Source organism: Trachemys scripta, chromosome 8, assembly GCF_013100865.1.
Source record: "Trachemys scripta elegans isolate TJP31775 chromosome 8, CAS_Tse_1.0, whole genome shotgun sequence".
Taxonomy (NCBI): Eukaryota; Metazoa; Chordata; order Testudines; family Emydidae; genus Trachemys; species Trachemys scripta.
The window spans coordinates 77,599,462-77,623,508 of NC_048305.1; the positions used below are offsets into that span (position 1 = coordinate 77,599,462).

Here is a 24,047-nt window from a genome sequence, read left to right on the forward strand (position 1 = left end):
CTAAAGTCTTATCATGCACCTGGTTCATCACGTTAGTAGTTACAGGAGCACTTGATGCCACGGCTTGACGAATTTCTCTCTCTCGAATCTTGATGGCACGAATGCTAGATTTGTTGCAGCCATATTTACGCGACACGTTGGAGACCAACATACCGTCTCTCAATAAGTCTAACACAGACAGTTTTTCCTCCAGCGTTGGAACAGATCGCTGTTTCTTTGGTTGAGCACCAGATGAAGTAGTTGGCTTGTGTTTAGGGGCCATGTTGTACGAAAAATACGTATCTTTAAACACTAGAATCACACTCAGCGCGGTGAGATGCTCACACTATGAGAGGCATGCAGGAACCGAGAGTGACTGAGGGAACAGCAGATTCATGTCTCTCATCTCCCGCTCACTCTGGGGCATACTTTCATTGAGTGAAATGGTGGGCGGAATCTCCCGCACAACTGTATTTAAATTGTTATTTTTCTTGCCGAGCGTGTATAGTTGAATTCGCGTAAGTTAAATGCGTGTATGATGCGACTTCGCTGTATTGGCCTTCCAGCCCTTGTCTCCAGGAATCTCCACACCACCATCCTCAGAGGGTCAGTAGGGGAAGTAGGCCCACCCTTCCCTGTGGGTTCCAGTCCAGGGACCCTGCAATAAGTTGCTAAGGTATGTCTATTCAGACTTTCGCTTCTTCCGTAGGTTACTTCCTCAGCCTGGCCTCAGATTTCAATAGGAGAGTAAATTAGTTACAGGGAACAAAGCAAAGTCAAAGGCTGTATACGAGGCCTACGTGCCCCAGAGAGACTCTGGCATCTAGCAGTTTCTAGTTTTCTGCTGGGTCCAGCTGGCCTCTCTTCAAGGGGCTAGCGCAAGAAATCTGCATCTTCTCCCAGTTAGCCACTACTAAGTTGGGCTGAGGCCCTAGAAAGTTGAGACTTCCTTGTCAACTTCCTCCTGGTGCTGGCCAAGATGGTTATCCATTACACCAGGAGGAGGAATCTGGACAGGTTCTGATGCTCTATGACTATGGGGTTCTATTTCCAGTCTCATCCAGTTGCCTCCAGGCAGAATTCCTCTGGGCAATACACAGACTCCTTAGATGCCTTTAAGGAGTAGTGAGTGCTGTCCAGGGTTCGCTGCTTGGTGTCCCCTTCTGGTTCCTGACTTTTTCAACCTTTCACTCTAATCTCTCTCTCTCTCTCTCTCTCTTTCTTTTTCTTCATTGTCCCAAGAATTCAGTTGTGGCCTGGGTTCAGGGTCCCCTTTAGTCTAGTTCTGGCAGGCCTAGGCCTGCCCATCTCAGTACCAACGATAGATACTTAAGCCAGGCTTTTCCTCTTTTATCTCCTCCCTCCAGGCTTGACAGCTCTCACAGGTGTAATGGGTTGAGGTTTATTGAGCCCACAGGCTCTCATTACCCTCTTTCCAGCCAGTGGGGGGCCTATATACCCCATCACAATACAGACAGATGGGGGAGTGCAAGGAAAGGAAACAATGTTACCTCTCCCTCTCTGTGTCCCTATAGGGGAGGGGATGAAATGGGGTCATATATTATCCTTCATAACTATCCTAACACCCAGAGGCTCCTGGAGCTACTTTTGTGGTAGGTATCAGAGGGGTAGCCGTGTTAGTCTGAATCTGTAAAAAGCAACAGAGGGTCCTGTGGCACCTTTGAGACTAACAGAAGTACTGGGAGCATAAGCTTTCGTGGGTAAGAACCTCACTTCTTCAGATGCAAGTCTTTTGTGGTAGGATGATGCTAAACTGGCATTTTAGAACTCAAAACCATCAGATGTAGAAAGAATTTCCTGGTAGGAATCAAGAAATTGAACCTCTCCTCCTTCCCCATCACCCACAAACCCCTTTAAAACCCACTAGTGATTTTTGGCTAAAACTCCTAGTAGTGTAGGGGCTCACCTCGTATTTTTCTTTGTTTCAAACAAACAACCTCCCCCCCCCACCCCTCATTTTTATTTTTGTGTATGAAAGAAATCAAACACTTGCAGCACAAAATCTCCTCTAAATCATCCCAGTAATCTCCTAACTATTAATAATTCTGCCCTCAGTTATTTCTATTTATTGAGAGGTAAAGCGTGTATGTGTGTGTAGATAGATTTTTTTTTTTATTATTATTATCCGTTATCTGTATTACCTATTACTTAATACATAGCGCACACATCCAAGTGTGTTTTTTTCTTTATTTTGAACAGGGTCATCCATTGCTGGTGAAAGCCTTGTCCCAGGTATATGAGAAGGTTTGTGGAAGGAAGATTGACCCTTACACAGACATCTTGGTGACAGTGGGAGGATATGGATCTCTGTTTAGTGCAATACAGGGGTTAATTGAAGAGGGAGATGAAGTAAGCTTTATCTGAAGTATTTTATTATAGCTACCAAAATAAAATTAATTATGTTGATGTTTTGTTTTTAATGTTTTTTAAAAATATATAAATTGCAGTTTTATCTATTTGGCCTATGCCAGACAATTAAGAGCCCTGTCATGTAGATGAGGGGCTGGCAAATATTTTTAGAGATTAGGCCAGTAGTCCCCAACCTTTTTCGTCTGGCGGGTGCCAGACGACGAGCCATGGAGGACCCTGGTGGCGGACGAGCATCCGCCGAAATGCCGCCGATAAGCAGCAACGTCAATAGGCATCACCGCCGAAATGCCAGTACGTGGGCGCACTGAGATGCCACGGTGGGCACCGCGTTGGGGACCCCGGACTAGGCCACATCTCAATAAGGAGACTGTCTCATGAGTGCCTCCATCCCATTCACCAACATGTAGGCCTCCTCTCCTATTTATTGTACTTTTTGTAGCTTCTACATCATTGTTGCTGTTAACCCCCACTGATTCCTATTTTACAAACTTTGTGGGCTGCTGTCTGCATCAAGAAGCTAAATATGGTGCAAGGTATCTGTTCTCAATGTTTGAATAGCCATTATATTTCAGATTTTGTTTCAGACTATTATATGGTACCAATGTGAAGGGGGAAAAAAAAGTATACGCATTTTTAAAGTTAGGATCATACCCCAGTATTTGTGTTCATATGTTAGGTCTGATGATTTATCCTTTCATTATTGTTTTGTTTTCCACTGCTACCAAATACTTGAAATGGCTTTTTGGGAAGCACTGTAACTGACAAGTGCTTTTTCTGGTGTGGTACATTGGCTTTTTTCCTTAAGACTACTTCTGTTTTGTGTTCTCCTCTGTTTTCTCTCTTCCCGGTTGCTTTGATCTTCTCTCCCTTTTTGTCTCCGTCACTCTTTGAGTCTTTCGTATTACCCTAATCCTTTGCCATTGTTCACTACCCCTTTGGCCTCCTCTCTCCACATTTTAATACCTTTTGTGTCTCTGTCTGTAAGCACTTCTAACATTATATGCTAGTAGCAACTGTAGCGTCTAACTTGAGAAGAACTGCCCACGTCTAACCTCTGAAGTACTACCAATAATTAGTAGTACCTCTAATTTTCATATTGAGAACATTGCCATATGATGTCCTAAGATGATGAAAATTGTGCATTATCAAATCAAGGTTGAATGCCCAAGGTGTACAGTAAATTCATATGGCCAAAGTAAATCTGAAGAAAGTAATATGATGTTACTACACATAGTCATTTCTCAATTCTAGGTCTTGCTGACTGTGTTTTAATTTCAGGTGATAATAATAGAGCCATTTTTTGACTGTTATGAGCCCATGGTGAAGATGGCAGGAGGAAAACTTGTTTTAATCCCATTGAGATATGTATGTTTTTTTTTTTAATTATTATTATTAATCACCAAATTCACAATTCTTTTGTGAGACTAATAACATTTGATAATCACATTATAGGAAATGGTTTCTGTCTAGTTTTTTCTTAACACAACTATATAATAAATGAGATAAAATGCAACAATATAAGGCTCAGAGGTGATGCTATCCAAAGCATTATAGACATAGTGTTCTACAAGTGTTGTAAAGAGTAGGGCCCTGTTTCCCATTTAATTCAACTTCTGCATGCTGAAAGCTCCTAAAGTCCTTTTGTTTGACATCATCAGAAAAGTTTTGAAACACAAAATAATGGAAGGGTGATCACATGCCCATACAGTTTACATATTTTTTATTTTAAAGAGTTGGTTTCTGATCCTGTTCAGCAGCTTGTGAAGTGATGGCATATAGTCTCTATTCCAAAAACTGCCTACTAAATTAGGAATGGTCTTCCATTTACCACAAAAAGTGGAATGACTGTTTCCTTTTTAGTTATGGAGATGAGCAATTTCTCTGTGGTTGATTTTCAAATAGCAACACCTCAGATATTTGAAAGAAAACTACTAATTAGTTGTACTGAAAGGACCAGAAAACTTTTGTTCTTTGGAACAAAAATCAAGAGGGATGGGTATTGAAGCATCCTAGTATTATTCTTCCAGTCTATGGAAGGCATTATGCCTGCACTCTGTGCAGTTGAGCTCCCACAGTTTTGTGGGCAGCAGAGCTGGGGATAACTGTTCTACAGCATTAGTAACATCCTGAAGACTTGCAGGGATTTCTCTGTATAAGAAATTTTGACCCTGTCATTGTGAACATAGGTGAACTCCAGCAGTTCTTATGCCATGTCTCTCACTGTAATGTGTAACTGTATGAAGCTTAGAAGGGTCATGCTCCCTATCTGCTCCATGATTGGCTGAAGCTTTCTCCTCTTGACTACATGTTGCAGCAGGGCACAGATAGTTTCCTAACTTTGGTCTTCCTGTGGGCTTTGCATGGAGAAAGGCATGGTCTGGGCTAGAATGTGTGTTGCACTTAAGTAATACAGACATTTATTTCTATTCTAGAAAACTGTTGTTGGGAACTTTGCATCTAGTGCTGATTGGGTCTTAGATCCCACTGAACTTGCAAGTAAATTTAATTCCAGAACAAAAGCTATCATACTGAATACTCCTCACAACCCTATAGGCAAGGTAAGACTTCCATTCTAGTTGAACATAATAGCTGTAATTTCAGAGTGTATCTTAAATACACTGATTAATGCATTGGCCCTCCCTTTTTGTATTCTAGGTATTTACCAAAGAAGAACTCCAGGTAATAGCTGATCTCTGTATTAAACATGACACCCTGTGCTTCAGTGATGAGGTATATGAATGGCTGGTGTACAAAGGAAATAAACACATTAAAATAGGTACTGATTTTTGTATAGCCACGCAGACGGTTGTGGAAGGATATCATAAATGTGCATCTCAAAGTTAACTCCTGCTGTCAAGTAGTTCAAACCATAATTTTGGTTTAGTTTAAAATGATGAAACTCTGATGAGGAACGCCCTTTATTTTCTAAACCTTTATTTAAAAGATTGAAGGTGGAATTTTCAAAAGCATCTAAGTGACTGCGGCATGCAAGTCCCATAGAAAGTGGATGGGCCTTGTGCTCCTAAACCACTTGGGTCCTTTTGGAAATCCCACCCTAATTCAATTCTTTGTTGCCAAGAATAAGATAATCACTGTTTAAGTATCTACATCTCAGTGGTGTGCTTTGTTGCAGAGCTAGCTGAGGGAAGGGAACAGGAGATCACTAATAAACCTCTTTCCTGGAGCTCTTCTGATATAATCAGTGAGGCTAGTGCATAATAAGGAAACCACATTATTGCTTGCCCCATAATAAACAGGAAAAAAAAAAAACATTGGCGAAAGGTAAAGAACAAAAGTGTGGGAAAGATTATTTCCTACACCCTCCTCCCAAGCAGAGGGTATTAAAAATAATGGGCATTTCAAACAGTGAAATAACTCTGGGGGCTATGTGGAGACGTGCTTCAGTAGTTCTCTCAGGCAGAGATGCTGTGTGAACAAACTAAACCATTGCAAGGACAAATCGGACAACTAAACATTTAATGCTATCATGGTCCCTGCAATATTTTAATTTCGTAAGGCCTGATCCATCTCTAACTGAAGTCAATGAAAACTGTTCCACTGACTTCACTAGGAGCTGGATCTTGGTATAGGCACATCCAATATATGCTGCCAATAACCCTAATGCAAATTCTGCAAACACTTTTACATGTGCTTAGTATTACGTTTATGAGCAGTCCTACTGAAGTCTATGGGATTGCACAAGTGCTTAAGTTAATCAAATGTGTAAATGTTTGGAGGTTGTGGCCTTAGTTTGAATCCTAGTTAGTGGATTGTGAGAAGTCTGAAATGCCTTGCCTTGCTAATTTAGTACTAAGGATTATCTTCTCAGCTATACACAGGTTTTGGTTCCGGAAGTAGCTACTTGCATGAACACCCAGCTGAAAGGTAATGGACTGTAGAGTTATACAGTCCCATGTTATCACAAGGAAGGTGAATGTTAATGATGCCCAACAAAGTAGCCCTGTTGAAATTAAAATGTTAACCCAAAAGGCATAAAATTAACTTTCCTGACAGTCGGAAGAACTATGTTCTGTTCCTGGCTCTGATGCTGATATAATGTGTGGCCTTGAGCAAGCCATTTCATGTTTCCATGCCTCGGTTTCCCCATCTTTTAAAGTGGCAATTATATCCTTCTTTATAAAGTGCTTTGAGATTGACAGATGAAAACCACTAATTTTTATTAATGATAAAATTGATATAATTAACTAGGAATGCGCAAATATTGTTTTTTTTGTCTACAGTGACTTTGGAATGCTGGTAATTAAGATGAGTTTAGTGTAACTGAATTAATGTATTGTTTTCTGCTTGCTGAAAATGCAGTCCTTTCGCACGCTCAGCTTCCACTGATACCCGTGGGATGTGCTGGCCACAAGTTTGTTTTTTGCTTTCTAATGCTTTTTAAAAAAAATGGTGGCCTAATGATAATATCATGCAAGAGGCCTGTTGTCCACTGGGACATGGAGGAAATAAAACTCTTAGTTTTATTAGTATATTATTAGTATAACTTTGTTTTAACATTTTGAAGGAAAAATACCAGATGAATAAAAAGCATTTTTATTGCACAACATAAAATTTACAATTCCAGTGTGATAATGACTCAAGTTAAAGCTTACAGTGTTAGTCAACTGGGTTTAGCTACATGCTCTAACAGATCCCATCAAATGATCTTACAATTTATTGTTAAAAACCTACCAACCATAAAACCTTCAGAGTAAAACTGTAACTGATAAAGTCATTTTACTAAAAGAAGCAAGACTTTTTTTTTTAACCTCAGCTTCTTAGTTTTTATAACTGTACATTAAAAATAATACAAGAAAAAAGATTCACTATTTAGAAGCTGCAAGGTTTTTATATTAAGCTTTACATACTCAATCAAATGCAGTGACACTTCTTACATGAAAGATGCAAAATGGATATTACAGAGTCTGGTGGTGGTTCTTATTATATAATCTAATAGGGTAGCTAGTCATATATCATAAAATTAGCATAGTCTTTATTCTGTCGCCTAGGGAGTCTTCTCTAATATAGAACACTTCGTCATGTCTCTAACCCTTATCTGACTTTTGTAAAAGTGCAAATCTCTTATGAGTAACCATTAGCGGTATAGTGGCAGATTTAGAGTTCTCATATCATAACTGAGGATTCTGTTGGCATTTCAACAAACAGAGTGCCAGCCCAGGTAACATGCTTATGTGTGTTACCTTACAGATAATTCCCAGCACTTGATTGGTGTTAAAATGATATTAAACCATACTGAGTTTGAATATAATGATACTGCCATATGGCATGGAAAAAATGCTCCCCATTCCATTTAATCCTGCGTATTAATTTATTGCTTGTGAAAGTGATAGACTGCCCTTTTCCCCTCTACTTTCTCCCTGCTATTATTGTTTGGAATGCTCCTGCTGTCTGTCCCCAAGCTTGAATTCCTGGGAATACGTTGCAAAACAGTCTCAGGTCTACATTTAAAAGTTAGGTCAACGAAGCTATGGTGCTCAGGGGCTTAGCTGCAGCTTCCATTGACCTAGCTACCACCACTTGGAAAGTTGGATTATCTACTGTGAAGGAAGAACCCCTTCTGTCACTGTAGGAAGTGTCTCGGCTAAGCGGCGTGCTTGTAGCTGTAGCACCTATAGTGTAGACATGGCCTAAATAGAGGGCACCTGGCTTTGAAATTCACTCGTCCTTGCAATATGCTAGAGACAGTTTGTCAGCCTTTAGGACATGGTGCTTAAATACTGCAGCCTACATAGCTGAATCGAAGATGCATCTGTTCAAACTGATTTTTTGTTTTCAAGATTACTGGTCAGTTGGAGTGGGTAAGTGCTGGTTAGGGGGAAGATCAGGGCTGGCGCTTCCACTAGGCGACCCTAGGTGGTTGCCTAGGGCGGTCGGATTTGGGGGGCGGCATTTTGCCATCTTCAGCGGAAATTCGGCAGCAGGGGTCCTTCCGTTCTGCGTCTTTGGGGCGCTTCAGCGGCGGGTCCTTCACTCGCTCCGGGACCAGCCGCCAAAGCGCCCCGAAGACGCAGAGCTGAAGGACCCCCGCCACCGAATGCTCTGAGGAGGAGCGCAACCGCCTAGGGCGGCAAAAACCCTGGCGCCGCTCCTGGGGAAGATGGGTCTCTCGTTTGCGAATTGTTTTGTGCTTTACATTTGTAAACGTGCCCCCAAATCACAGTGATGGGCACTGGCTTGAACCAGTTCTAGTACAGGGAGGTACTGCGAAAACTTGCCTATGGAATTTTGCCATTACGTCTATGACAGCCTTGCTTATGGGCCTCCCTAGAGAAAACTCCTGACAGTTGTGCTGGATTTGGCAATAGCTCTTTAGTATGACAATATGGTAGAATGGGATGCAACAGGACCACTAAAATCACTACTCCTTGTGCCCTCCTCTAATCTTATATGTAACAACTTTGGGAAACACATCTGGGTTTATCCTATGAAGTGATACATGGATTGTGAGAGTCAGAAAGGACATTCCATTGAAGCCATCTGTGAAAAAGTCTGCAGCTACAAGAAAAATCTTTTGCTCTACCAGAATTAAAATGGCCTTAATTTGGTTTAGCATAATTCACTATATATTAAACCAACTGACGGTCACTTTAATGCTGAATGCAGTTTCCACACAAAAATTTAATATCAGGGGGTAGCCGTGTTAGTCTGTAGCTACAAAAACAATAAGGAGTCTGGTGGCACCTTAAAGACTAACAGATTTATTTGGGCATAAGCTTTTGTGGGTAAAAACCTCACTTCTTCAGATGCATAGAGTGAAAGTTACAGATGCAGGCATTATATATTGACACATGGAGAGCAGGGAGTTACTTCGCAAGTGGAGAACCAGTGTTGACAGGGCCAATTCAATCAGGGTGGATGTAGTCCACTCCCAATAATAGATGAGGAGGTGTTAATTCCAGGAGAGGAAAAGCTGCTTCTGTAATGAGCCAGCCACTCCCAGGCCCTATTCAAGCCCAGATTAATCGTGTTAAATTTGCAAATGAATTTTAGGTCTGCTGTTTCTCTTTGAAGTCTGTTTCTGAAGTTTTTTTGTTCAATGATAGTGACTTTTAAATCTGTAATAGAATGACCAGGGAGATTGAAGTGTTCACTTACTGGCTTATGTATGTTAACATTCCTGATGTCCGATTTGTGTCCATTTATTCTTTTGCGGAGGGCCTGTCCGGTTTGGCCAATGTACATGGCAGAGGGGCATTGCTGGCACATGATGGCATATGGGACTGGGAGTGGCTGGCTCATTACAGAAGCAGCTTTTCCTCTCCTGGAATTGACACCACCTCATCTATTATTGGGAGTGGACTACATCCACCCTGATTGAATTGGCGCTGTCAACACTGGATCTCCACTTGCGAAGTAACTCCCTGCTCTCCATGTGTCGGTATATAATGCCTGCATCTGTAACTTTCACTCTATGCATCTGAAGAAGTGAGGTTTTTACCCACGAAAGCTTATGCCTAAATAAATCTGTTAGTCTTTAAGGTGCCACAAGAATTTAATGTGGTTTGACAAATTCACTTTAAATTCTCAACTTTAGTTAATTTATATTAACTTTCCTGAGTGTCCCCGGCTACCATGTGTTCGATAGCATGAGTTAAGAACACACCTTTTTTCCTAGTGAAGAGGCACCCTGAAAGGTGTGATCGCTCATTCATCTCAATACACCATTAATTCTGAGGCCTGGCAATGACAGTGTAATTGTCAAGTATCGGGGGTAGCCGTGTTAGTCTGTATCCACAAAAACAACAAGGAGTCTGGTGGTACCTTAAAGACTAACAGATATATTTGGGCATAAGCTTTTGTGGGTAAAAAACCTCATTTCTTCAGATGCATGGAGTGAAAATTACAGATGCAGGCATTATATAATGACACATGAAGAGAAGGGAGAACCTCACAAGTGGAGAACCAGTGTTAACAGGGCCAATTCGATCAGGATGGATGTAGCCCACTCCCAAAAATAGATGAGGAGGTGTCAATTCCAGGAGAGGCATAGCTGCTTTTGTAATGAGCCAGCCACTCCCAGTCCCTATTCAAGCCCAAATTAATGGTGTTAAATTTGCAAATGAATTTTAGTTCTGCAGTTTCTCTTTGAAGTCTGTTTCTGAAGTTTTTTATTGGGAGTGGACTACATCCACCCTGATCGAATTGGCCCTGTCAACACTGGTTCTCCACTTGTGAGGTAACTCCCTTCTCTTCATGGGTCATTATATAGTATAAATGTCAACATTCCGTACTTCTACACTAGAATAAAAGCCCTGTGGCACAGTCGTGGCTGGCTCGAGTCAGCTGATTCAGGCTTATGGGGCTCAGACTGCAGGACTAAAAATTGCCGTGTTAGGGCTTGGGCTGGTGCCCGAATGTCTAGACAGCAATTTTTCAGCCCTGGAGCCTGAGCCCGAGTCAGCTGACCTGGGCCAACTGTGGGTTTTTTATCCCAGTGTAGACATATCCACTGTTAACTAATTCACTGCTGATCATTGTAACAGACTTGTCCAGCTAACAATCCCCGTGTAGCTGGATACTACAGAAGTCTGAGATGAAAGAGCTATCAAGGTCTGTGGCATAAACCAACAGCCCAAGAACCATCCAAAAGTGTTGAGAAAAGCGCAAATAACTCCTGGATTTAGCCACACTGCAGCTGGGAGGTGTAATTCCGGTAAATCTGCCAGCTCTGATCAAGTTAGTGCGCTAAAAATAGCCTGGGTGGCAGTTCAAGCTAGCTGCACAAGCACAATCATGTCTAAGATCCTAGGTATGTACTTCGGTGGCGGCTCTGGCTAGCTGCCTGCGCTGCTGCAGCCACATTGCTATTTTTAGCACACTAGTTTGATCAGAGCTAGTGCCTGTATGTCTACCTGAGTTGGGAATCACACCTCCCACCTGCAGAGTAGACCTATTGTATATGCTAGATAGAACGGATCTGGGAGTTTCAACCAAAAGCAGATAGCCAGGGATGCTTTTGGAAGGCTCATTTCTGTAGCTCAGGTCAGCTCTACAATGCAGACTTCTGCCAGCATGGTTATGTCTGTCAGGGATTACACCTCTGCACACTCTTGACAGACATAACTATGCTGGCAGGTCAGGAGTGTGAAGAGGTTTGATCCCTGACAGATAAAGCTGTGCAGGCAGAAACCCCTGGTCTAGATGCAGACATGCCAGCAAACCTGTTTTCATTCCTGGGAGGTGGTTTTGCTATATTGGTACGAAGCGTAGCTTTGCCAGTATCTCTGCATCCACACTAGGGCACTTTGCTGGTATAGTATAGCACTAGTCCTATACCAGTAAAGTGCTCCTAAAGTAGACATAACCTAACTCTGCAAAACTCAGTGAGGAATCCACTTTCTGCAAGTCTGAAGGCACATTTTGACTCTCAGCAGCTGATGAAATCTATTTAAGTATGTTAATATTAAATTTTGGTGGGAAATAGCACCAGTACCTGTAGTCATAAGGATTTGACATTGATTTTTTTTTTTTTAAATTAAAGCTTAAATGCTACAGAAATTGATGTGTTGAGAAACACTTTGGCTGGCTGCAGGAAGGCTGAGACTGTACATTACAGGGATACAGTTGTGAGTCTCAGTAGTAGATGTAACAGTTCAACTATTCCCGTGTATTTTATAAACGGTAGCGAAGATTGGCAGATACTAGGGATTTTGAGATACACTGTAATCAATCTCATGATGATTATTTGGATTTTGCTGTTATCCGGTGACAGCAGAGAAACTACTTCATTGCCCTTTCTTTCACCCCCTCTCAGTTCGAAACTTTATTCTCAAGGGATAGATGTTTTTCGAGTTGCTGACGTAGAATTAGTAGATGTCTGGGGGTGTGGATGGCTCAGTCACCACAACTGGCACTGGTTAACATTCCTAATGGCAGCACCAGCAGAGTGGACAAGGACTGAATGGCCATAGAGGAGGTAGATTTCTAGGGGTGATCCCTCCAATTCAGATTAAAGCACAGTGAGAGGGAAATGTAGCATAGCTTGCCAGTGGTCATGCAGCATTTGTTCTGTGGTTAGATGAAGGCCTTGGTCTCCAGGGCTGACAGTCTGATACCTTTTCACAAGAACAAAATTCATAATAAAACGAAAGATGTTTTCACTCAGTGCGTCTTGCCTCATTCCTTAACTTTCTTCTTTTGTTGATCCTTGCCTAATTTCTATTCCAAAATACATTTGTCCATTTTTCATTTAATCTAAGAATTTTTCTCCTAGCTTTGTTTGTTACAATATTATATTTAAAATACTGCTGCTCTGAGCTAGGACCAGTACAGGTTTTGTGATTGTATGGAACATGAATGTACACTGGCAACCAAGTCACTTTATTTTATGTACAGCTACACTGCCAGGCATGTGGGAGAGAACAATAACTATAGGAAGTGCTGGAAAGACATATAGTGTCACTGGCTGGAAGGTAAGAATAACAAGAGTAAGAGATCTGTTACATAAATAATATGTATTTATCTGACCTGAACCCTGTCTATTTTTGCATTCTATCATTTGAAAGCTTACTGTGCATCCAACTCAAAAAAAATTACAGACAATATTCACTTGGAGATGCTACCTACCTTTAATATGCACTCTCTAACAATGCTCTTATTAATTGTAAAAATAAACGCTTGTGAAAGTGAAACAGAAGGGTGAATATTAAAAAATTAAGTACAAAACACTATTTGCTTTGCAGAAAGAGCCAAGACTGCCGAAGGATAAACACAGAGTATTGTTTAAAACCTGTTTCCAGTTTTGTGAAGCGGGTGTAAATGTTGGCATTAAAACATCTAAGGATCTTATGGTTTCCACAGATCAGTCTAGAACACCATTGCTTGTGTGCACAATTATTTTAGCCTACAAAATTGCACCTGTAATACATTGGAAATGCAACAATTCAGGCTAGCTTGAGGTCCCATTATTTGTGACTAATAATATTTTATTTCGCTCTGGTAAAGTAATGACAACGCTTTATACTGATTACTAAAACAAACACAAAAATATTAAAACATCTAGCAGCAGATTTTCAACTTCAGTTGCAACAAGTATGTTAGCAAAAATATCCATAATCTGAGCAGCACCTTTCTCTTCTTTCTTATTTATCAGCTGTATCCAGTCTACACCATGGCACACTAGTTTCTGTATGGAATTTGGCCAAGTGTATATTTGGTTGTGTATCACACACAAAACATTTGTTTTTGCCTTTTATGACTCCTTTATAAAGGTGGCTTGAAACTTTAATTCCCCTACTTCTGTCTACCAATGATTTGGGGGAAGGGGAGGAACAGTTCAAATCATGGCCCCATATAACATCAGTAGTGAAGTCCTCCAAAAAGAGAGCGAAGCAATTAACTGATACTTCTAACAGTTTAAAAAACACCACCAACAACAAAAACCCAAACTGGCAGGGTAGGAAAAGAATAAGAAATTTGACGGCATGGTTACACACTACAAAGGGACAGCAAAAGAAAATACCACTTTGTGAGTAAGAGACAGTCACTCGGCTGCCATTTAGGGACTTGTATACCATTGTGTAGTTTTTGATATATTTTGGGGCAATTCCATGCATCTAAAACACCTGTGTGACATGAAGAAGGTGCCTAGGAAACAAAAGATGGAAGTATTTATATAAAAAAAGCCGGAATAACTTTAATTATTACGGTGTAAACACTCAGTTTGTTTTCTGCCCGATGGTATGTGATGCATTAGGTTTGTGCTACACAACAGCAGAGTTCAAGGAAATTTTAATTAGTATATATGAGTCTGATCTCCAGCATTTCTAAACCTGCCATTTAGCAAAACTTGTTCAGTTTCTATGTCAACAAAAGTGCACTGTTGCTTCTTCCCACTGTGAATACCTCGAATTCTTTCAACTTTTAATTCTTTATTATGAGTTCTAATTGCTAACTTGCCTTATGTTTAAGATGTGTCTGTGTTTTCTCCTCTCCCTTAGCTTGGATGGTCCATTGGTCCACAGCATTTGATAAAACATTTGCAAGTTGTTCAGCAGAATACGCTGTATACATGCCCAACTCCATTACAGGTAGATACAGACGGGAGAGGAGAGAGATTCTGTTTGTACTGTGTCTTCCATAAAGGATCTGGGGCCTCTAGGCACTACTGCAATACAATTAATACAAATCAATATGAATTTTGAGATGTCTAAATATTTTTATGTAGTTTCTTGGGGATAAGCCTGCTGGTAGAGAAGGCAAATTTGAGAGTCACTAATGAGGCAATTTAAAAAATTCTTGCAAATTCTCACTGTATTAATCTGCAAAGGTGAGCATTGTTGCACAAAGCCTGGCAGCCTCACTCCTTTCTCTGCAAAAATGTAATTACAAGATGCTGCAGTGACAACTCATATTGCTGTGAATTACTTTTACCAAACAGTCTACAGTTTATTTACTAGTATTCTATCATGTATTAGCATCAATAATTAAAACTAAACTATACTTCAAATTACACTGTAAACTCTGGAGGCAAGGACTGTGACTTCCTCTGTCTGGAGCAGTGCCTAGCAGAATGGGGCCCTGATCCTGATAGGGACTTTTAGGTGTTACAATACTAGAAAGAGTAAATAATAACTTGTCAAAATAAATACACAAGTTACATTTTGTGATGCAGTGGTTTGGGGTATTTGTGGACTCAGTAAGACCCTGGTCCTGCAAAGGGATCTATGTGAGAAGGCCCATACACCATGCAGAGTCCCAGCGACCTCTCCCAGTAACTTCAGTAGGACTCTCCATGGGTGCAAAGGTCCACCTGCAAGAAATCTTTGTATGCCGATTATGTTTGCAGGAGGCATTGGCACAAGCACTTTGGATCGACTTTAAACGCATGGATGACCCAGACTGCTACTTTTACTCGCTGTCTCGAGAGTTGGTAGGCAAGCGTAATCGGATGGCTCAGCTACTCCAAGAAGTTGGATTGAAACCTGTCATTCCAGATGGAGGATACTTCATGATTGTTGATGTTTCTGCACTCAGTTAGTGAAGGTTTATTATGGAGGGAGTGGGAGCATATGCTATAGTTAAGATTAAAGTGCAACTTCCATTTTAACGGCCCCCTTTTCTCAGTTTCTCATAACACTTTCAAGCAAACTCTGTTTTGGGCTAAAATGTTCTGTGTGTGAATTTGGCCCAGAGGTGATTATTATTGTAAGTTTTGGTAAAATCCGTTCACCCATTTTTGAGTGGTGTGATTTCTAATTACTGCCTTTGTATTACTTTTTCATTTAATCAAGTCGGATGGCTATTGCAGGGAAGATGTGTAATTAGGGTTGGGAGAGAAGGTTAACTGGATTTCTATTTTAGGAAGGTACATGATTTGCAAAAGTTTGAGAATTACTGATCTGTGCCTTAAAATCTTGGGCCCACACCCACAGACTTTCCTGTTCAGTTTTTCCCCTTAATCTAAAGTCACTCAAACACTGGAGGCACTGTAAAGCACTTTAGTTCAATTAATATTTAAAAGGACTTTCAAATTTCACCAGAGTTTACCAATCCTTCCGAAAGTTCTGGATATCATAATATCAGAGGAAGAATTTACCCTAGAATTCATTCCTCTAGGGATTTGTACATTTAAAACACTACAGAGGCACAACTGCAGCTGTTGCACTTCAGTGTAGGTAGTACACTGATGGGAGGGATTCTGCCAATGCCATAGGTAATGGACCTCCTTGTGTCAAAAGGAAGAATTCTTATGATTATGCTGTCTACGCCAGGGGCTAGGTCATTATAGCTGCATCTCTCAGAGGTGTGGATTTTTCCTAGTTCCTAGTGTAGACCTGGCCCCATTCTCATGTCTTTCATTGATTGCCTGTAATAGCACTTTGCACTTATGTTAATTAGGCCTCATAGTACCCCTTTGAAATAGGTAAATATCCCATTTTCCCCCCCACCAAAGTCATACAAGTCAGTGTCAAAACCAGGATTAGACTCCGAATGGAGCACAAGACTTGGTTCAGTACTTCCTATTGTTTTTGTAGTGATTCTAGTATCAACTGTAATAAAGAATACTGAGAGATAAGTGTCCTCCCACTGGAATCTGGGAGGTCCTATAATGTTATGCTCCATTTTACATTCATTTTTATTTTAGATGTGGATCTGTCTGATATGGAAGCGAATCAACATTATGATTATAAATTTGTGAAATGGATGATAAAATCTAAGGTAAGATGTCTCTTATACCCAGTCACTCTGATAGACATTAAAAATTAGGAATATTTTTATACCTAAAATAAAAATATACCTGCACCTATAAAAGGATATAGCTCAGATATTTACATTTTAAAGCATGCTAGAAGTTTTGCTGTGCATATCACACTAACTGTGGGAATCTAGTGGCTAAAATCCTGCTGAACTATAACATCCTACTGAAAATGTAGCTTGTAGTCTTAGCGCAAAATAATAAAGACAAGTCCCAATAATTGGTGTTTTCCACACTTAATGTTTGTAGTAGGCAAGATCCTGCTACCAGTCTTGCCTAGAAAAAGTGGTTGAGTTTGGGTCAGACTTAGCTAGCACATGCCAAACCTAAACTTGATCACTCTTCCTAATCAAGATAAACCTATTGATTTCACTGGTGCAGGATTAGGTACTTATATTTGATATGTGAATTCTGAAAATTAAGTCAATTCAATTCTAATGAAGGAAGGGAAGGCTCCAAAATCTTGGCTGTACAATTTATCAAACCTAAAATTGACTTTATCTGTGTGTAATAGGCAAATCATTATGTTTCATCATTTCAGAAACTGTCAGCAATTCCTCTTACAGCATTCTGTGGCCCAGAGACCAAAAAGCAGTTTGAGAAATATATACGTTTTTGCTTCATCAAAGTAAGTTTGTGTCCTGCTCTAGAAGACCATTCTGATAGCAGTGTTGCTTATTACTAAAAAGTGTTCATGCTAGTTTAATCTAAAGGAGTTGTTTTGTGTTGTTTTTTGCTGTTAAGCAGTTAGTTATTTGGTTGTTTTTATATTGACATTTTTAATAGCATTACTGAAAAGTTAGTTTTATTAAGAATGCAACAATAAACACATAGAAGAAAAAAAAATACAAAATACAGGCCCATGCTGATTTGAAGCAGGAACAGAAATGGTGAGTGGTGAGGTTGCAGAAACATAAAGCAACCTGACTGCCTCTTTTCCCTGCCAAGTATGCACGGAGATAATTTCTAAGAAAATTCTAGGCAAATCAAGCTATAGACTACATATGCAACTCACAGGGCTATAGCCAAGTCACAAAACTGTCCAAAATATGGAATACCCATGCTTGGAGTGGGGGGGAATTCATAGCACAGCTTCATTACATGGGTATTTAAAAACAAAAAAACCCCCACCTTTACACACAGGGTAGGTTAACTATGCTAGCATGACTTCAAATGTAGCCTGGACAAGCCCACTACTGTAAATGCAGTAGATAGCAACGCAAATGTAATGGGAGTGATTTCTACATACGTTTGATAGTATTGACACTAAGGAAAGCAAAGGAGTTGTTTGGAAATGATATTTTTAATGTACAAAATGTTATAATAATTACAAGAAATCTTAACTTTGAATTCCTTTCTTGGTGTACCCTCTAGATATATAGTTACAAAGTTTAGTGGCAAATTATTGAATCCTTTGGATATTTACAAGATACAATTGTAACTTTGTCAAAAAATACTAGCTTGTAGTGCTGTAAAAATGGCTGATACTTTATTTTGTAGAGCTCTGTACCTACAATAATTGTGGCATTCTATACTTGCAGCAAGACAGCACACTGGATGCAGCTGAGGTGATCCTGAAGAACTGGAATAAACCTACATCTTGATTTTTATATTTGTATTAGTTATTCCATCTGGTATAATTATTTTATACATAGGTATTTCATTATACCATTAAAAGCTAATGTACTCTAAATACAGTACATGATTCATATGGAATTGCAAATAACTCTCTGGGAGGCTACATGCTGAGTAGCTAAAATAACAATTTATCCATTGCAAATAATGTGATCCAAGGAATTATTTTCAGTCTTTCCAAAGTATTGGCTTTTCACAAAATAATTACGGGAATCCACATTTTGGGGGTGGGAGATTTACTAGGGCACTGAAAAAATAAATACATCATATAACTGTGTTAGGGCTTAGGAGGAAGAAGTCAGAGAAAGAAGAATAAGAGCTGTTCTGATGTAATGGTATAGGAGCCAGTTGGAAATAGCAGGATTTGAAGATGGAACGTTGTGTTTCACATATTATCATAGCTTGATGTGAAGGGAAATTGAGAAATGCTTCGAAATGGTGCATGTTAGCTAGCTCCAGGGACTTAGTACCTAACAGCTTATGAACACACACACCAAAAATTGATTTAGTTAAACCAATGCAATTTTTGGTGAGTAGACAGTTCTAAATGTGTTAAATCATTACTGTTTTAATTTCCCACAATTACTTTCAAATTACTATTTTTGGAAGTATTTAATCTTCAAAAGTTCTAAAATAGCATGTGGTGTAAGAGTTTAAAAGTTTAGTTTGATTTATATATGCACACATAAAAATAAGAGACCTTGCTCTAGATGCTCCTTGACAATCCTTAAATATACAACACTGGAATAGATCACTCCTGAAATTCCTTTTCAAGTCTTAATCAGCCTATCCCCAACCACCACCAGTAACTCCACAGCAAAACACATTTAGAAACCTTAACTAAGATTTCTGGAAAACAGGAATGGGCCTTGCATTGTGCTATGAAGGTTAATAAACTTAGGTTATTTCAAGCTAAGGGGATGAGGGGAGTGAGTCCTAGAGAAAAGGCTGTTATGGAAAGTGCTCTACCAGCTGCCTCATCTTTGAATATCCTTGAGGCTTTGTGTGGTTTTACCAACCTCAAACTGGTTCCCAATTGAATCAAAGTAATCCAGAGCAGACTGCTTCTAGAGGATAATCCCTGTGCTCTTCCCCCCCCCCCCCCCATGACGTTCATCATTGTGGTCTTGCACTGCAGAGTTGGAACAAACTCAGAAAACAGTTCTAGAAATATTCACTTCCATGTTCTGGAATCTGGAGTCAGTGCTGGTTTTCTGAAGTCTTGAGAACAATTTAGGATATGTCTACTCTGCAATCAGAGGTATGATTGCAGCATGAGGCATATCCATGCTAGCTTTAATCTGGCTAGCACAGTTAAAAATAGAAGTGTAGAAACAGCACTGACTTCAGCACAGGTTAGCAACAGGAGTACAGGGTTCCTGGCAGATTTGTATAGCCTCTGCTGAAGCCTGTGTCACATCTTCACTGCTATTTTTATGTCAGTCCATGATGCAATTACACCTCCGACTGCCATGTAAGCATATCCTAAATCCAATCAATCAGTGGTCATGGGTTTAGTCCAACAGTGCCTTTATCCACAAGTAAACTGTACAGCCATGGAGTGGGCTGGTAGCAACAATCTGGCTTCTCTCTCCGTTCCTGATCTTGGTCCTGTCTTTCAGCCAGAACATCCTCCATTGTCTTTTTTTAGTTACTTTGTACTGCCATCTCAAAAAAAAAAAAAAAAAAAAAAAAAAAAAAAACTCCAGCAGAAACCCCTTATAATAGTGGAGATTGAGTAGAGTTAGATCAGGTCTCCATGCTGAAAAAATAATCTGGCAATGAAATTGGCTCCAGATGAGTTATGGAATACATCCCCGGGAAATTCTGAGATTCCAGGGGCGTTATGGCAGTTTGATCTCTCCTTCCAAAAATCCCATAATCTCTGAGGTAACCCACACTACCTACTGAAATCTCCCAGTGTGAACTGTACCTGGGAGCTGTGCCAGGAACTGTGGGATATCTACCTAGAGCAGTGGTTCTCAACCTTTCCAAACTACTGTACCCCTTTCAGGAGTTGGAAGCCTGAGATCTGCTGCTCAGGGCTGAAGCATATAACTTAGCTTCACAGGGGCCCCTGTTGCATGGGACCCTGAGTAATTGCCCTGCTTGCCACCACCTAATGCTGGCCCTGCACTTGCAACTTTCCTGACCTAGAGGGCATTACAGCAGAATCTGTTGAGCAGGGTGCTAGTTTGGGTGCAGGACAAAACTGTTAGTGTTGTTAACATGCTTCAGCTTGTAACATACTTGTTACTCAGTTGGTGCAAAACAATTGGCTCAATTACAAACCATCTACACTAGGGCCTGGTCTACACTAGGCGTTTATGTCGAAGTTAGCGCCATTACATCGAATTAACCCTGCACCCGTCCACACTGCGATGCTATTTAGTTCGACATAGAGGTCTCTTTAATTCGACTTCTGTACTCCTCCCCGACGAGGGGAGTAGTGCTAAATTCGACATGGCCATGTCGAATTAGGCTAGGTGTGGATGGAAATCGACGCTAATAGCTCCGGGAGCTATCCCACAGTGCACCACTCTGTTGACGCTCTGGACAGCAGTACGAGCTCGGATGCTCTGACCAGCCACACAGGAAAAGCCCCGGGAAAATTTGAATTTGAATTCCTTTTCCTGTCTGGCCAGTTTGAATCTCATTTCCTGTCTGGACATCGTGGCGATCACAGCAGCACTGGCAACGATGCAGAGCTCTCCAGCAGTGATGGCCGTGCAGTCTGTGAATAGAAAGAGGGCCCCAGCATGGACTGATCGGGAAGTATTGGATCTCATCGCTGTGTGGGGCGATGAGTCCGTGCTTTCTGAGCTGCGCTCCAAGAAACGGAATGCAAAGATCTATGAGAAGATCTCTAAAGACATGTCAGAGAGAGGATACAGCCGGGATGTAACGCAGTGCCGCGTGAAAATCAAGGAGCTGAGACAAGGCTACCAGAAGACCAAAGAGGCAAACGGACGCTCCGGATCCCATCCCCAGACATCCCGTTTCTATGAGGCACTGCATTCCATCCTCGGTGCGGCCGCCACCACTACCCCACCACTGACCGTGGACTCTGAGGATGGGATATTGTCCACGGCCGGTTCCTCGGACATGTTAGCGGACGGGGAAGATGAGGAAGGAGATAAGGAGGACGAGGCAGTCGGCAGCGCTCACAACGCTGATTTCCCCGACAGCCAGGATCTCTTCATCACCCTTACAGAGATCCCCTACCAACCCTCCCCAGCCGTTACCCCGGACACAGAATCTGGTGAAGGATCATCCAGTAAGTGTTGTAAACATCTAAACATTTATTTTTAACAGAACAGGAATATTAACAATTAAAAGAATGGGTTGTTCATGATTAGTTTGCCCTAGGCACTTAACGGTTCAGTCATGGGCAGTGCAAGTTTTGAAAAAAAATCTAGCAATGTCCGGTTTTCCGTGATTGTCCTGCCCAAGCCGCTCTACTGTTTAGTCCCTGCTACTGCAGCTAGAGTAAGATGCGGTCTATATGTGCAGGGATAGAGCAGTAATCCTCCCGGGACATCTCGATGAAGCTCTCCTGGAGGTAATTGGAAAGCCGTTGCATGAGGTTCCTGGGGAGAGCGGCCTTATTGGGTCCTCCGAAGTACGACACGTTGCCGCGCCACGAGACTATCAAGTACTCGGGAATCATTGCTCTGCACAGCAGGGCGGCATACGGCCCTGGTCTTTGGAGGCTTTCCCGGAGCATTCTCTCTCTCTCGCTGTCAGAGATCCTCATCAGGGTGATGTCGCCCATGGTGACCTGCTTTGAATTAGGTAGGGGAATGTTAGTGTTGGGACTGCTTGCTCGTTCCTTTACAGAACTGTAACCGCTGGTTTGCAGCCACGCGGTGGAGGCGGGAGAGGGGCTGCCGAAAGGGATCGTTCCTGGGGACAGCCGCGAGGGGGTGGGACAGGGGCAGAGTTCCCGCTTGCCGGATTGCTGGCAGCAGGTACTGACATTGCTTTAAATGTGAAATGAGGCCAGTGGTAATATAAAAGTTTTAAACTGCCACAAGTCTACGGCTTACCATGTCTGCCTGCAACAGAAATTCCGTTGTGCTGCCCCGCTTCTCAAATGTGCTGTGGAAGACCCCAGGCACTGAATGCGAAGGCCGAGAATTCGACCTTGTGCTGAGTGCGCATGTGATAGGTGCTGTGCATGGTCTTGTTCACAGAGAAAGACTATGTTCTTTGTTCACAACTACATTTATCTTTCTGAGGAATTCACTCCCTTTTTCCCATTCCCACAGCCACATCTGCGACTGTCTCACAACCTAGCCTGGCATCACACTCCCAGAGGCTAGCGAAGATTAGGCATAGGAAGAAGAGGACACGGGAGGACATGTTCTCTGAACTTATGGCCTGTTCCCAAGCCCAGGCAGCACAGCAGACCCAGTGGCGGGAGAAATTGACCCAAATGCAGCAAGCAAACATGGATCGGGAGGAGAGGTGGCGGCAGGAAGACCAGCAGGCGACTCAAACGCTGCTTGGACTACTGAGGGAGCAAACAGACACGCTCCGGCGCCTTGTGGATGTTCTGCAGGAACGGAGGCAGGAGGACAGAGCCCCGCTGCAGTCCATCTCTAACCGCCCTCCCCCGCCACCAAGTCCCATACCCACCTCACCCAAAGTGCAAAGAAGGAGAGGCGGCAGAGTCCCTGCTAACTCTCACTCCACCCCTGCAGAGAGCTCTAGTAGCAGAAGGCTCTCATTCCCCAAAACTTGAAAAGTTCTTTCCTTCCCGCCTGACACAAGCCCCCGTCCAAGTTTCACCTCCCAGTTCCATGTGTAGTTGATAATAAAAAATACGTTCATGTTAACTACTGTTTCAATCATGTTCTTTTGGAGGAGGAGGGGAAAGGGGGTTGGTAATTGGACAGGACAGTCACCTTTGGCAGGGTACATAGGCGGGGGCAGGCACAGCAGCAGGGCACATACACAGTGCAGTGATGCAGTGACTAGTTACCCTGGTTAGTCTGGGAGGTTGTTTTCATGTTATGTGGTGGGGGGTGGGTTGCTCTGTGACTTTGTGGCGGGGGAGGGCAGTTACAGATCTTAAGCGGCAGTCCTTATGCAGGATCACAGAGCCATGCAGCAGGGGATCTGTAATCGTCCTCCCCCTGCCACAAAGTCACATAGCCCCCCCATACACACAGTCCCGATCAGGAGGGGTGACAGGCTCCGTTGAAACAACCATCCCACCGCAGCGGAGCCCGTCAATCCTTGAGTTTAGAAGCTTCATTCGCGTCACTACACTACACCCGCTCCGCACCACAGTCTGCGTCCCAGTTTTAAAAAATTCCCGCGAAAACAGTATTAAAAAAAACGGTGTGCATTAACAAAGTAGAACTATTTTTATTTCGAAACGTGTGTTGGAAGGGGGTGAAGGGGGTATGTAACTGGGTAGGATAGTCAACATTAACTGGGTAAAGAAACGGGGGCAGGTTCAGCTTCTCTGTACACAAACTTAAAAGTCACAGGTTACCCTGCTCACTCAGGAACTTTGCTTTCAAAGCCTCCCGGATGCACAGCGCTTCCCGCAGGTCTCTTCTAATCGCCCGGCTGTCTGGCTGAGCGTAATCAGCAGCCAGGCTATTTTCATCAACCTCCCACCCCGCCATAAAGGTCTCCCCCTTGCTCTCACAGAGATTGTGGAGCACACAGCAAGCTGCTATAACAATGGGGATATTGGTTTCGCTGAGATCACAGCGAGTCATCAAGCTTCTCCATCTCCCCTTGAGACGGCCAAAAGCACACTCCACCACCATTCTGCACTTGCTCAGCCGGTAGTTGAAGAGTTCTT

The 24,047-nt window shown here is 42.0% G+C and overlaps 1 protein-coding gene across 14 annotated transcripts in view; it reads left to right on the plus strand.

Moving 5' to 3' along the window:
* Positions 1–18,299, plus strand: part of KYAT3 (kynurenine aminotransferase 3) — a 36,273-nt gene extending 17,974 nt beyond the window's left edge. For all 14 annotated transcript variants that reach the window (XM_034778335.1, XM_034778332.1, XM_034778326.1 and 11 more), the window contains 10 exons: positions 2,200–2,349; positions 3,649–3,735; positions 4,803–4,928; positions 5,026–5,146; positions 12,727–12,803; positions 14,331–14,420; positions 15,179–15,365; positions 16,478–16,551; positions 17,130–17,216; positions 18,130–18,299. In XM_034778335.1, coding sequence (XP_034634226.1) covers positions 2,200–2,349; positions 3,649–3,735; positions 4,803–4,928; positions 5,026–5,146; positions 12,727–12,803; positions 14,331–14,420; positions 15,179–15,365; positions 16,478–16,551; positions 17,130–17,216; positions 18,130–18,192 — 1,062 coding nt within the window. In that variant the 3' untranslated portion in view covers positions 18,193–18,299. The remainder of the gene's footprint in view (positions 1–2,199; positions 2,350–3,648; positions 3,736–4,802; positions 4,929–5,025; positions 5,147–12,726; positions 12,804–14,330; positions 14,421–15,178; positions 15,366–16,477; positions 16,552–17,129; positions 17,217–18,129) is intronic.
* Positions 18,300–24,047: the final 5,748 nt, after the last annotated feature.